We start from the raw sequence: 14,201 nt of genomic DNA, 5'->3' as shown, positions 1-14,201 counted from the left end.
TTGGCATAGAGATGTTATTAAAAGCTAGGAGACTGGGCAAGATGGTGGTGGGAGTGAGTGGCGGTATGAAAGAGGACCAAGAACTGAGGCCCAGAGCAGTCCTACATTAGGAGGTTAAAAGAAGAAAACAAAACTGAGAGAGAGGGTGAGAAAGAGGTTGGGGTACCCCAGGGTGGTGTCCTGGAAGCCAAACAAAGACAATAGCTTAAACAAGTGAGGGCAGGAAAGATGAGGATTCATAATTGCCCATTGCAATTATATCATGCGGTTCACAGACCACTTTGATAAGAGTAGCTTTAACGGAGTATTGAGGCAATGTGAATGTTCAAGAGAGAATCAGAGGAGAGGAATTGGGGAAAACAAACAGTGATAACATTTCTGAGCAATTTTGCTAAAAGCAGAAGTAGAGACATGGTAAAGAGAGAAACATATGTATTTTAATCTGTAATTAATGAATACTAGATTTATGTGTGTCAGGGTCATATACAAAAATGTAGCAGTATATGTCATATATACATATATGTGTACGTGTATATATGTGTATATATACATATATACATATATGTATACATATATGCGTATGTGTATATACGTATATACACATATATACCTATATGCATATGTGTATATATGTATATACCTATATACATATATACGTATATATACGTATACCTATATACATATATACATGTACATATACGTATACCTATATACATATATATACATGTATATATACGTATACCTATATACATATATATACATGTATATATACGTATACATATATACATATATACATGTATATATACGTATACATATATACATATATACATGTATATATACGTATACATATATACATGTATATATACGTATACATATATACATGTATATATACGTATACACATATACATGTATATATACGTATACACATATACATATATACATGTATATACACATATACATATATACATGTATACACACATACATATATACATATATACGTATATATACACACATACATATATACGTATATACGTATATATACACATACATATATACGTATATACGTATATATACACATACATATATACGTATATACGTATATATACACATACGTATATATACATATACATATATACATATATACATGTATATATATACATATACATATATACATGTATATATAGACGTATATATATACATATACATATATACACACATACACATATATACATACATACACATACACATATATACAGGTAGGCACATACTAAATATATAAAATGACCAGATTAGCTAAATGCTGCTACTAAGTATTTTGCTGGGAATGGTGGAAATGATTTTATCGGTAAAAACAACAACTATTTTCTTAGTCAATCCAGTATTAATTTATTGAAAGTTTCTTTATTTACAGGTTTAAGAAATTTGATGATAAATATCTGCGGAAGCTTTTGATTCGGGAAAACCAACCAAAGTCAAGCATTGTATCTTTATATAAAAAGCTTGAAATAAAACATGCCATTGAGATGGCAGAGACTGGGATGATAAGTACTGTCCCTACATTTGCATCTCTAAAGTAAGTATGGTCTTGCAAATAAAAGTTAGTATTGTTAAATATGCATTGATAGTATTTTGAAACTAGTAATAACAATTTTTAAAAAATTATTATTAATTGATCCGCCCCCCTCGGCCTCCCAAAGTGCTGGGATACAGGCATGAGCCACCATGCCCAGCAACAAATACTGAATCATTTTTCTAGGGGCACGTACAAGGTTAGGTTCCTTTGAGCCTCTGGTCACAAAATTTTCATCAGCCAATCAATATGTAACCTATTTGATGTATGTTTATGTTTACAGACACCTTATTTAATATATATCACTAATTCATTAACGTTGAATTCATGGTCAAGAACACTATAAACTCATCTATGATTAAGCTTACTTAACACATTTTCTCCATAAGGCACATCACAGGCTTCTTGTGCTTGGGAACTCTAGGCAGCACTTCAGCAATGCCTGGGGGCCATTTAAAGCGGCAGAATTACCAATAAATAACATAAAAATATAAAAAAAATCATGTCACTAAATAGACTGTGAGAAGGACATTATTTATAGTGTGAGAGTGGAAGCAAGAAAGCAGATGTCTCCTTGTTCAACATCTTCAGGAAAAGTGTGTCAAGTGACTCAAATTTTTTGTCACTCTGCATATGTCTGTGAATAACTGCAAAAATACTGAAATTCTGATATTGGGTTTATAAATCAATATTAGCAAGTAGGTGAGGTGAGTTCATGATTATGGAACCCACAAATGAGGATTGACTGGATATACATACATGTTATAAATGGTGTGTTTGCAAATACTTACGATGAGGTTTTTAAAATATGAAAACTTAATGGTAAATTGAAGTTAACTAGGTTTCTGTTGGAGAAAACTATTCTATTTTACTTTATTTATGGAGTGTTAGAAGTAATAAAGTGAGGTAGCATTATAAGCCATTGTAGTTTTTCTTCCTTGAAAACATAATGACATGAATAGACTCTGAAAACTTGTGAATTGTTAAACTTGCCATGAATGATTTTGAAACTGAAATAAGAGTTACAGAATTTGGAATTATTTTAAGTTATTGAATAATCCCTAAGTGCTATTTTTAAAAATTAAGACTCGTCTTAAATACTTATATCTCTAAGGAAGAAAATCAATGATTCTAATATTTGTTGAAAGGTAAAATACTCTTTTTCTAAACTTTCACAGTGATTGTCGTGAAGAAAAAATAAGAAAGGTCACATCCAGTGAAACTGATGAAATTCGAGAACTCTTATCAAGAAATCTCTATCAAATCCGTCAGCGAGTAAGAATAATTTATGTAGCAAAATATTTACTTACCTTTGGCTAACAGGATGCCTTTTGGTTTTGTGCTGTAATTGGAGGCTGCACCATGACACTGGGCTCAGCAGGTCCCATGCTGGGCATCTTCTCTCCTGTTTCTCTCCACCCCTCTTCAGGGTCCTACAATCCTCCTGGACACCATGGCTGAAGCCTTGGGGTCCCCAGGGAGTTCTGCCGCTGTGGGCTTGGATATAAAGAAATACACATGTTGACTAATTTTAAAGAAATGAATTGATTGTTGTTTGTTTTAAAGAAATAGTTTTATAGCTTAGACTCTTAAAATGGGTCTCACCCTCCTTGTTATTTATAAAGTGCTATAGTTTATTCTCTTCTGAGCCACTTCTTTCACTTTGTTTCCATTGTTAGCACCTTAGTCTAATAATTTGCTAACAAAACAGCTAAGGAGTAGAGAGTGTCCTCAATTTTCCAAGCCCCATTTCAGTGTGTTGCATGCATTAACTCATTTAATCCTCCAACAAGTGGTAGGTGTTACTGCTGTCGCCATTTCACAGATAAAGAAATTGAGGCACAGCGAAGTGAAGTGGCACATGGGCCACACAGCTTGTCAGGAGTCCTCCTTGCTCATGTGGGGGCTGTTTCAGTAGCTTCTTAGCTGGTCTCCCCATAAGGTGTCCCCATTCCATCCACATGACTCTTACCTGACCCTTTTTCCTACAGTACCTTTTAATTTAAAATGAAACAAAACAATATTTGTGGCTCCCAAGCTAAACTATTCGTTGAAAATTTGGACTCTATTTCCAAGTTCCACTTTATCCAACCATATTTCCACAACTCCCTCACCCATCTGCTCCCTGAAACACCCAGGGAGTGAGAGGTTCTGTTTTTGTTCTTTGGCCCAGGTGGCCTTCTTGCTGTCCCCTGGGAGCATCTCACACCTTCCCATCAGCTGGTCCAAAGCCTCCAGTTTTTAAGGTTCCCCCAACAGCCACCATATTATTCCCATCCTTGTGGTTACATGGAATAGCACTTGGAGCTTATACTGTACCATGTAGTTGCAGCACTTATTTCCATGGTTTTGCATAATTTTGTTAGCCTTAGATGCTCAATGAGATGGTAAACTCCTCAAGGCAGGAATGAAGCCTTGTTCTGTGTTACATTTGCATCTCTCAATAGAACCTAATATATTTCTGGACACAGGGATATTCCCAAGAAGTACATATTTATTCTATCAGAAATGAATTTAATTATTATTTATGATTTATTTTAGGAAGCACATTTCTATATAGCCTATAAAACTAAAAGTGGATGCCATGTACAGCCCCAGTTTAGAAATTTTACTTTTCAAACACTGGGATGTAATCATTGTGGGGAGTGTCACCAGCTTTCTTCATGTGACAACTCAGTTGAAAAAAGGAACATTCTGAAGTTAATCAGAAGGGCATGGCACCACCAAGTGGCTCAAAGTGGTTTGTTTTTAATGTCAGTAATTCCTGTTCAAAAGAGACTGTAGGATGGTGACTTGTATTTTATTTCCAGATATTCATGATGGCTAATTACCTACAAGAGACTTCAAGGTAGACATGGCACTTGATGAAATCAATCATTTTTCTCATTGATGAAAATCACACTTTTCAATGAAAAACAAACCTTATGATCTGACTTTTATTAAAGGATGAACTATGTGGCACATACCTGTAATACCAACTTAGAAGGCTGAGGTGGGAGAGTTGCTTAAGCCCAGGAGTTGGAGGCTGCAGTGAGTTATGAGTGCCACTGCATTCCAGCCTGAGTGACAGATCAAGACCCCAACTCTAAAAATAAGAAAAAGAAAAATACATAAAATGAAAAGAAAATATGAATTCTTTGAGGATCTGAAGACTGTTAACTTTTATACTCTTAATTTAATTTTTTGCTCTGCACAGAAGTTATAAGTGCTTAGCTGAGGTGCAGATCCAAAGAAATGTGGTAAAGTCTTGGAATTTCTGGGGAAATGATCAGGTTTTTGTTTTTGTTTTTTTAATGTCCTCTGTATGTTTTCATTTCAGACTTTATCCTACAACAGACACAGTCTGACAGCCGACACAAGTGAGAGACAAGCCAAGGAGATTCTGATTCGCCGGCGACACAGTTTGCGAGAAAGCATTAGGAAGGACAGCAGCTTGAATCGAGAACACAGGGTAACTGAGTGTGCGCCTCTGGGAGACTTCCAGGGGTGGAGCCCCTAGCTATTCCACTGCTCAGCTGATGGTATCATCAGCTCTGCCGATCAAGTGGCTGTTGAGGGTTCTCTGAGGAGCTGCAGGAAGGCCAGGGTGGCTGGGGGAAGTGAGTGTTCACAGGTAGTGTGGCCAGCATTGCAGTTGGTTCAAGGAATTGTCAATAGATAAGGAAAGCCATTTAAAAACAATATTGTGGGCCAGGCATGGTGGCTCATGCCTGTAATGCCAGCACTTTGGGAAGCCAAAGCCAAGGCGGGTGGATTGCCTGAGCTCAAGAGTTCGAGAGCAGCCTGGGCAACACGGTGAAACCCGTCTCTATTAAAATATAAAAAAAAATAAGCCGGATATGGTGGTGTGCACTTGTAATCCCAGCTTGTTGGGAGACTGAGACAGAAGAATCGCTTGAACCTGGGAGGTGGAGATTGCAGTGAGCCGAGATTGGGCCATTGCACTCCAGCCTGGATGACAGAGCGAGACTCCTTCTCAATAATAATAATAATAATACTGTGATATATTGTTTTCACATAGCAAGAATTGAGGCTTATTTTTAATCATATCCTATATTGGGTTGTCAGAAATCAAAATGGTTGTATGTGAACAAGGAGTTATTTTATGTGTAAAATGTAGCAGTGTTAATTACAAGTTAATTTAAAACACTAGCGACTGTGGTATTTGAAATGCCAGTAAATTAGCTGTAGTAATACTTTTTGTTCTATTGATATCATTTTTAAGATTTATTAAAGTTAAAAAAAAAACCTTACACATATGTATTTGTAAACATATCTTCTTCCCCACACATGTAGGTTCTAAGTCTTTCTGGCAGTACTTTTATACATAGATGTTTCAGTAGCTTTTCTTTGAGAAGACCCAGTGGTTTTCATATTTGTTTCTAATTTATTTCCCACTTATTTCTATTTCCCTTTGTAGGGATCTCCATTCTATTTGGAAGAGATTTAATTATTTCAAGTTATAATAGTTACAGCCCCTCACAAAGTAATTTTGGAATCAGGAATTAAAATTCTGATTTTTAACATGAAGTTTTGCTGTACAATTTTTAATCTTTAATATACAATAAGTGCCATTTGTATAGTTTAAGTAAGATTTTATATTTTTTTTACAGGCTTCCACTTCAACCTCCCGATATTTATCTTTACCTAAAAATACAAAGCTTCCAGAAAAGCTACAAAAGAGGAGGACTATTTCTAATGCAGGTAATGAATATAGTTGGAGCAGAAAAATTTTAAATTTATTTGCCAATGTTTATAAACTAGACAAATTTTCCTATTATTTTTCTTCATTAAGAATGAGTTCAGATGAGAACACTTAGACACAGGAAGGGGAACATCACACACCAGGGCCTGTCGTGGGGTGGGGGGAGAGGGGAGGGATAGCATTAGGAGATATACCTAATGTAAATGACGAGTTAATGGGTGCGGCACACCAACATGGCACATGTATACATATGTAACGAACCTGCACATTGTGCACATGTACCCTAAAACTTAAAGTATAATAATAATTAAAAAAACAGAATGAGTTCAAGAGTTTGCAAATCTAAAATAATAACGGGGTGAATTTTAATTTGCATTGCAACCTTTTGGAATGGCATTCTGGGCAGATTCTAAAGAATCCAATCAGTCATTTTCCAGAAAATATTGTCATCATGGGGTTCAAGGGCAGGTAAACAGAAAGTTGTAAGTCTGCAAATGTTTAAGTAATTAAATTTCTACAGTAATTCTAATATATTTTCATGAAAGCAGCCATATATTTATTCTGGCTATAACTATAAAGCTTTGTTATAATGTCTAATATTTTTTAATGTGATGGTTATCTTTATGTAGACACCGAAGCCATTGTCTGTGAACCCCAGAAGAACTATATTAGGATTTCATGTTATTAAAATGTAGGATGTCTCAGGGAATTAATGCAGAAATAGAAAACCAAATACCATATATTTTCACTTACAAGTGGGAGCTAAACATTAGATACACAGGACACAAAGGCAGGAACAATAAACACTATGGGTTTCAAAAGGGGGGAGGTAGGGAGCCGGGCAAGGGGCAAGGGTTGAATGAAAAATTACCTATTGGTACTATGTTCATTACTTGGGTGATGGGATTATTAGAAGCCCAAACCTCAGCACCATGCAATATACCCATGTAACAAATCTGCATGTGTACCCCTAGAATCTAAAATAAAATGTGGGATGGGGGCTGGGCGCGGTGGCTCACGCTTGTAATCCCAGCACTTTGGGAGGCCGAGGTGGGCGGATCACGAGGTCAGGAGATCGAGACCACGGTGAAACCCTGTCTCTACTAAAAATACAAAAAAATTAGCCGGGCGTGGTGGCGGGCGCCTGTAGTCCCAGCTATTCGGAGAGGCTGAGGCAGGAGAATGGCGTGAACCCGGGAGGCGGAGCTTGCAGTGAGCCGAGATCGCGCCACTGCACTCCAGTCTGGGTGACAGAGCGAGACTCCGTCTCAAAAAAAAAAAAAAAAAAAAAAAATGTGGGATGGAACAATCATTACCCCTCTTTTTTTTTTTTATTTTTTCTTGTTTAATTAACTGAGAAGAGGGAAGCCTAAATGATGGCTGGTGATAAAGGAGGGTGAGGTGAGAATAATAGGGGCAAGACAAGGCAGCACTGAATATTTAGAACAGTGGCCCATGGTCCCACCAGCAAACATGCTCTCAGTTCCCAAGAATCTCAACTCCTGGACAAGCATTTTGTTCACTGCTCTACCCATGGCACTCTAGCACCTGAATCTGGTTCCAAAGCTGTCCCCTCCCTTTGTTTGCAAAGGGTTTTAGACCTTTTGTGGAAATGTAAAGGAAATCAGCAAAGCCATGTTTGAGGTTCCAGATCAAGGCAAGAATCTTCTCCATAGCAGGTGATTATCAGACTGCCTAGTGTGTGCCAGATGCCAGGCTGAGCCCTCCTGGGATCATTCCTGTGGGGCAGATGAGCACAGCTGCTACTGCCAGAGGGGCTCGGTTGGAAACCCAGCTCCACCACCTACACATACCTCTTGAACCTAGTTACCCCATCTGTAAAGTAGGTGATTGTGAAGACAAAATGGGCTAATGCATTTGAAAGGGCTTAGGACAGTGCCTGGCACACAGTAAGCTCTTCAAAGTTAGCATGAATATATACTTGTGGGCATGGGTGCTCTCGGGGGTTATGTAAGATGCACAAGGCCACTCACCTAAAATTAGCATGAGCCCGCTAGCCTCCCCTCTCCCCAGAGCCCCAGGACGTATCAGTTGCCTGACTCACTAAGGTAGTGAAGTTACTTGCAATGCCTTCTCTCTAAAATGCTTGCCCACCTTGTCTTTCACTCCATGATAGATGGCCATAGCAGCGACTCAGACGCAGATGCCGGGACCACCGTGCTCAATTTGCAGCCCAGAGCCAGGCGCTTCTTGCCAGAACAGTTATCCGAGAAATCCCCCCAGTCCTATAAAATGGAATGGAAGAACGAGGTAGATGTTGATTCTGGCCGAGAGATGCCCAGCACCCCCCCAACACCCCACAGCAGAGAAAAGGGCACCCAGACGCCAGGCTTACTACAGCAGCCCCTTCTCTCTAAAGACCAGTCTGGCTCAGAGAGGGAAGACAGTTTGACTGAAGGCATCCTGCCCAAGCCGCCACCACGGCTGGTCTGGAGGGCATCGGAATCTGGAAGCCGGAAAGCCCGATTTGGGAGTGAGAAGCCTTAAGAGAAGCAGTGAAAGCAGATCTGAGTGTCTGACCCAGGACAGCTGTGGTTTGTCACTCTGAAACCTGACACAACAGTGGAATCTGTGTAAAACTCTCTGTGCATCTAAATACTTCTGGAGGCGATATAGATTCATGCCACGGATAAATGAGGCAAATCCGAAGAAAAGGAAAATCAAATAAAAAATAGTCCCACAAAATGCCTTTTGTGACTTATGGGGAGCAATCGTATTATTTGCAGGCCTGAAGAAAAAAAAATGGTCATGTGTGCCTTTATTGAACTTGAATGAATGACAGAACTTGAATTTTTTAACATACCCTTGTTGGTGAAGATTTTAATATATTACATATATGCTTCAAATTTTATTTATGAAAAAATATGTATATCTGTAATCAGTTGTTAAGTGAATGGCACTAAAATTATCGAGAACAGCTTTCTTTCCCAGGGGTGAAGGATGGCGCTCAGGGGTGACTCCTAAGCTCAGGGTGGAAGCTTTTCCCTGTCCTGACATGATGGAGCAGGCGGTAAGTGAAGAGCACAGCTGGAAGCAGACACCTTATGACTCAAACCGGGCAAACAATCGGAACGTCATGCAGAAGGAATGGCCTGACTCCCAGAGCACAGATTGGAGGCCCCAGGACTCCTATGTACTGAGAGTCTACTGGTTTTTAACTTGTTCCTCTGTCTACCGTGTGTTTGGGGGTGACATCTAAATTCTATTTCTTCTTCTTGTTTAAATGGTGCAGAGAGAAAGGATGCCCAGGCATCCACCAGCTTATTGTGTTGACAGATTTGGGAGCAGCTTTTGATGAAGTTCCCACCCATGAGGGTCCATGTGGCAAGTGGGGCCACAGGGCAGCACCTGGTTACAACTTGCTGGTGGGTTTTACGTTGTGCAATACTAGGAGGAGGAGGCAGGTGATCTAAGCTGATCTATGATCATCTGCTTCAGTAGAATTTTTCTGTAGTGTTGTTTGAATTTTGAGCCTCCAGGTTAGAGGCTCCAGGCAGACAAAGAAGAAAGTTTGTAGACACAGTATTCTAACGTTTCACAAGTTGATGAGATATCAAGTTTTGAATTTTATTCAGGAAGCACTTTGGAGAATGTGGGAGTCCTACTGTTTTGCACTAGTCTGTAATTTGTTACCTCTTCCCATTCGATAATATAGTAACTCAGAATTTTCATATAAAATTGAATTCTACTCATTACTTTTTAAAAGTACAGCAGAAAGAAAAGAAGTGGAACCTAAGCATTCAAGATTAATATTTGATTCTCTATCTCTTAACTGTAGATTTTATTGGCCTTTTTTTTTTTTCTAAATAATTCTTTAAAACTTGACTGGAACACGCCTCTGCATTTCTGAGTGTAGAGATTAAATGAAGCCACTCACAGTCCTTTGATTTCCCGCTGAAGATACCCCAAAGGATGCAAGTGCCTACAGTATTATCAGGAGGAGAACATGAAAATATTAAGACAAAAATCCTCAGCAGTGGTTCTCCACCCCTTTTCCACCTCCACCAGCAAGGAGAAGTCAATCTACACTTTTTTCTCACGTTCTAAAGTCTTAGAATACTGCTGGGTTGTTGAGCATGAGACAGAGCAAAGGTTAGATACACAAGGTACAAGTTCATAGGAGCACAATTCCTTGATCTAGGGAAAGTAGCATAGAATGCAATTTGAAAACTACAGGCTTAGGACTCTGTGCCAAAATCTCTATTTTAAATGAAAATATTTATATAAAATATTTATTCTGCTTAACACAAATTAAAACTGACATAAAATTTTATGATAACATGTTTCAAGAAATATGATGCAATTTTTGAGAATGCCAAAAATCAGTTTTCAGAAAAGCTACAGTATGAAATCTGAAAAGAAACACAGAAATTGAAAGTGACCTTAAAGAATAAATTTCCTAATTTTTCCAGGTTTCCTATGTTTATAACCATTATAAAGAGTTTAACTTTCTGGAACTGAAGGAGAAAACATGAAAATGTTTATATCACTTCTTGTTAAGCAGGTAGACCAAATTCAGCTTTCAGTAATTCATCCTGATAGAATTTGGATGACTATGTATAAAGGAAAACTTAAATCTCAATTATTATCAGTTTAAATTTTTTGTTTGTTGAATGACAAAGGCAATAAAAATAAATTTGACTTTATTTGGCTTTTTCTCTATACTTTCTTCTTTTTGTAATTCTTAAATTCTAGTCACTAGTCATTATGAAGGAGAGTATTGACTAAATATTTTCACAATCTAAATTTCAGTAGTAGAGAGAGCCCTAGCCCTTTGTAAAGGCTTTCCTTCGTCCAAACAACACTCGATCCAACCAAAGTTCCAATGTGACTGTGGATTTTTGATAGGTCTTTGGTGTTGGTTGTAACAAAATTTGATTTGAACTACCTGTAAGTGAGAAGTCGGGGTTTATTACTTTAATACATAATGCTAAGGGGAGACTGTTGGGAACAGTTACGTCAACGAGCAAACTAGAAATTGGCTTCAAAGTCCGATACTTTTAAAAGCATGTGTTTTGTGTATATGCTCACAAAATGTCTGTGAAGAGATTTCTTTCAGCTTTTGCTCAGCTTTATGGTGGGGTGTAGTGTTTTACCTGGGCAGTGAGGGTATTGATTTATATAAAAACCGTAGACAAACACAGTACAAGTCTCAGCACGTTTTGCATTTATTGTACTGCCCAAATTGTGTTTATGTTAAAAGTCACGTTTCATAATCTGCAATATTTTTGTCAAAGTGCACACTGTAGTTTCTTCTTAAAAACGTGATTAAAGAGATCACTTTGTCCGGATGAAGCAGCTGTTGGCATTATCCGCTCAGGCTTGAACACCATGTGCTGATTCTCTCATCAATCTGAAAGATAACACTCGTGGCTCAGAACACACGAGGTTAAAGTATGTGGCTCGCTGCTACTTTTTATCTCACTTTTTAACCAACCCTTTCTTCAACCCCCTTCTAAGGAAAGCAGAAGTCCCCTTTGGGTACCAGCTGTGTGGCATAACCATGGCTCCTTGTCCCTGACAGATGACACCTTCCTTTAGAATCCCCCAGCATCATCCACTCTGCGCCTAGCTGACACCCTCAGACACGGATCAGCCGCCCTGGGGGTGTGCAGGTCAAATATGCAGATAGGGACTTTGCAGACCACTTCAGTGTCACGCTGGCACATCATTTTTTGATCCTTTTTTCTTTTTAAACTTCCTGCACCTTTTCAGATAAAATCATATTTTAAATAAATTGTAGCTTTGTTCTCTTAATTGCAAGGTCAGGATATGAGTTTTTCTAGGTGTAGAGTTAACCTATCTACTGTGAATGGATTATTATCAACTTTTCAGTCTGCACAGCATATGGTTTATTTTGATGCCTCAGAACGTACATCAAGACCTTTCAGTATGTCTTGTATGGGAATCTGTTGTTCTCCTACTGGAGGGTACAGAAATGTCACTCATGAGATGCCCAGCAGACAGAATACCAGATACAGAGGCTGTGATTTTTCTGATTTCTGGAACAAAACATCCTGAATTAAAAATACAAACATTTTTATCCTTTTTTATTTCATTGGCTCCTGTTGAGTCATAAGTATGACTGAAGACTAAATTTCTAATTTAGATGAAGCTCTTTGTATCCAGTTAGGATAACCCTGCTTCCCAAACACATTTTGTATATGTACACAAAGGAAATTTTTCCTTGTTTCTATGAAAAATCTTACCAAAGTTTAAATATTAAATCACATGTAAACCTTTAATCACTTATGGGGAAAATGGTACATACATGAAAACAGAACAGTCCCAGTTTTTATATTTGTGTATGAAATCACTCTCATTTCTGTTGAATGGGATTGTGATGGCTAGAATTCTTGAAAGGTAAGAGCTTCAGAGTATTGAAAATTTCAATTCTATTAATTCCAAATACATATATCTCAGACTGGGCTAACTCTATTACAGTGTAACAGAATGTGATTAGAGGAATAAACATTTTAATTTGTTCATTAATTTTTATATCTAAAAAGGCTCTGCAAAAGGGCTCAAAAATGGTGTATGCTTTTAAATATTAAATATGGCCTCCCCATGCAAACGTAAATAAGTTAATTCTAATTATTGCCTTACCAAATAATTTTTAAAGATTATGCAAAGATGTGTATTAACACATCAAATTTTAGGTTTCCATGAATACAGTTTGGCATCTGATTAATAAATACTAGATTTGCTACCATAACTATGTCTTACTATTGAACCTTTAGTTGAAGTACTGACGTTTAGCTAGAAAGTTATTTGGAATGGCAGTAACAGTTCATCATGCTTTCAGTGTTATTCATTCCAAAGAGATGCACAGTGAAGGTACTTTGAAGGTGACCCAAGGAAAACACTCACCCTTGTCAGTGACGTCACAGACTGGGCCTGACAGATGTTAGGCTTTGAGATGGCCAGGCCTGTGCTTCAGGCTCACAGAACAGACTACTTAAGGCAAACACCTACCTAGTCGCGTACATACAGCCCCACAAGGGTCCAGCCCCATAGTCAGCGGCAGAACACCTTTATTAGGTTTGCCTTGGATATTTCATGTGGTTTCAATTTCATTAAGAAACTTGGGACAGGTGTAGGTAGGTAAGCTATCACACCAAAAACTAGTTCTCAGTCTGGATAAGAGGCTGTGTCTCTACTCAAAATGGCATGGAGATTCTTTGGTAAGCCTGAAAGAAGACTGTCTCCTATCCATGTTATAAGTTGCAATCATTAATAGGTATTTTAACCACTTCCCTCCTCTACAGTGGACACTTTGAAAAAAGAACTGTATCAAGTTGTAGTATAAAGACTGATCAAAATACAATTCTTTGTTCAAACAAGATCCTTACAGTTCATTCTTATGCCGTGTAAGTTATCAGCAATAACTAACGACCTTCCTTAATAATTATCTTCTCCCTGGAAGGAACAGTACAAGCTGTAAAGTCACTTTTAAAAGTAAGAATCAGTGGCCAGGCACTGTTGCTCACGCCTGTAACCCTAGCACTCTGGGAGGCAGAGGTGGGCAGATCGCCTGAGGTCAGGAGTTTGAGACCAGCCTGGCCAACATAGTGAAACCCTGTCTCTACTAAAAATACAAAAATTATCTGGGCACAGTGGCGTGTGCCTGTAGTCCCAGCAACTCGGGAGGCTGAGGCAGGAGAATTGCTTGAACCCGGAAGCAGAGATTGCAGTGAGCCAAGACTGTGCCATTGCACTCCAGCCTGAGCGACAGAGTGAGACTCCATCTCATAAATAACATTTCTTATAATATACTGAATCAGGAAAACAGAAGTTTTGCTTTTATTGTTTTAGTAGACAGCTATCTATAAAATGGTGTTTAGATACCTGGTTGAGAAAAATGAGAGATCTGAGTATTTGTGCATCTGCTTAACTAGAAATAAA

General features: G+C 38.2%; 1 protein-coding gene across 1 annotated transcript in view; it reads left to right on the top strand.

Moving 5' to 3' along the window:
* The window catches only part of SLC9A2 (solute carrier family 9 member A2), a 93,300-nt gene extending 82,340 nt beyond the window's left edge, over positions 1-10,960 (top strand). Inside the window, exons 8-12 of the mRNA XM_003274881.3 lie at positions 1,412-1,573; positions 2,749-2,845; positions 4,890-5,021; positions 6,184-6,274; positions 8,413-10,960. Of these exons, the coding sequence (XP_003274929.1) occupies positions 1,412-1,573; positions 2,749-2,845; positions 4,890-5,021; positions 6,184-6,274; positions 8,413-8,783 (853 nt within the window). The 3' untranslated portion in view covers positions 8,784-10,960. The remainder of the gene's footprint in view (positions 1-1,411; positions 1,574-2,748; positions 2,846-4,889; positions 5,022-6,183; positions 6,275-8,412) is intronic.
* The last annotated feature ends 3,241 nt before the right edge of the window (positions 10,961-14,201 follow it).

This window comes from Nomascus leucogenys, chromosome 14 (assembly GCF_006542625.1).
Source record: "Nomascus leucogenys isolate Asia chromosome 14, Asia_NLE_v1, whole genome shotgun sequence".
NCBI lineage: Eukaryota > Metazoa > Chordata > Mammalia > Primates > Hylobatidae > Nomascus > Nomascus leucogenys.
Note: the sequence above shows the minus strand (reverse complement) of the source record. Positions and strands in the feature narration are given on the sequence as shown.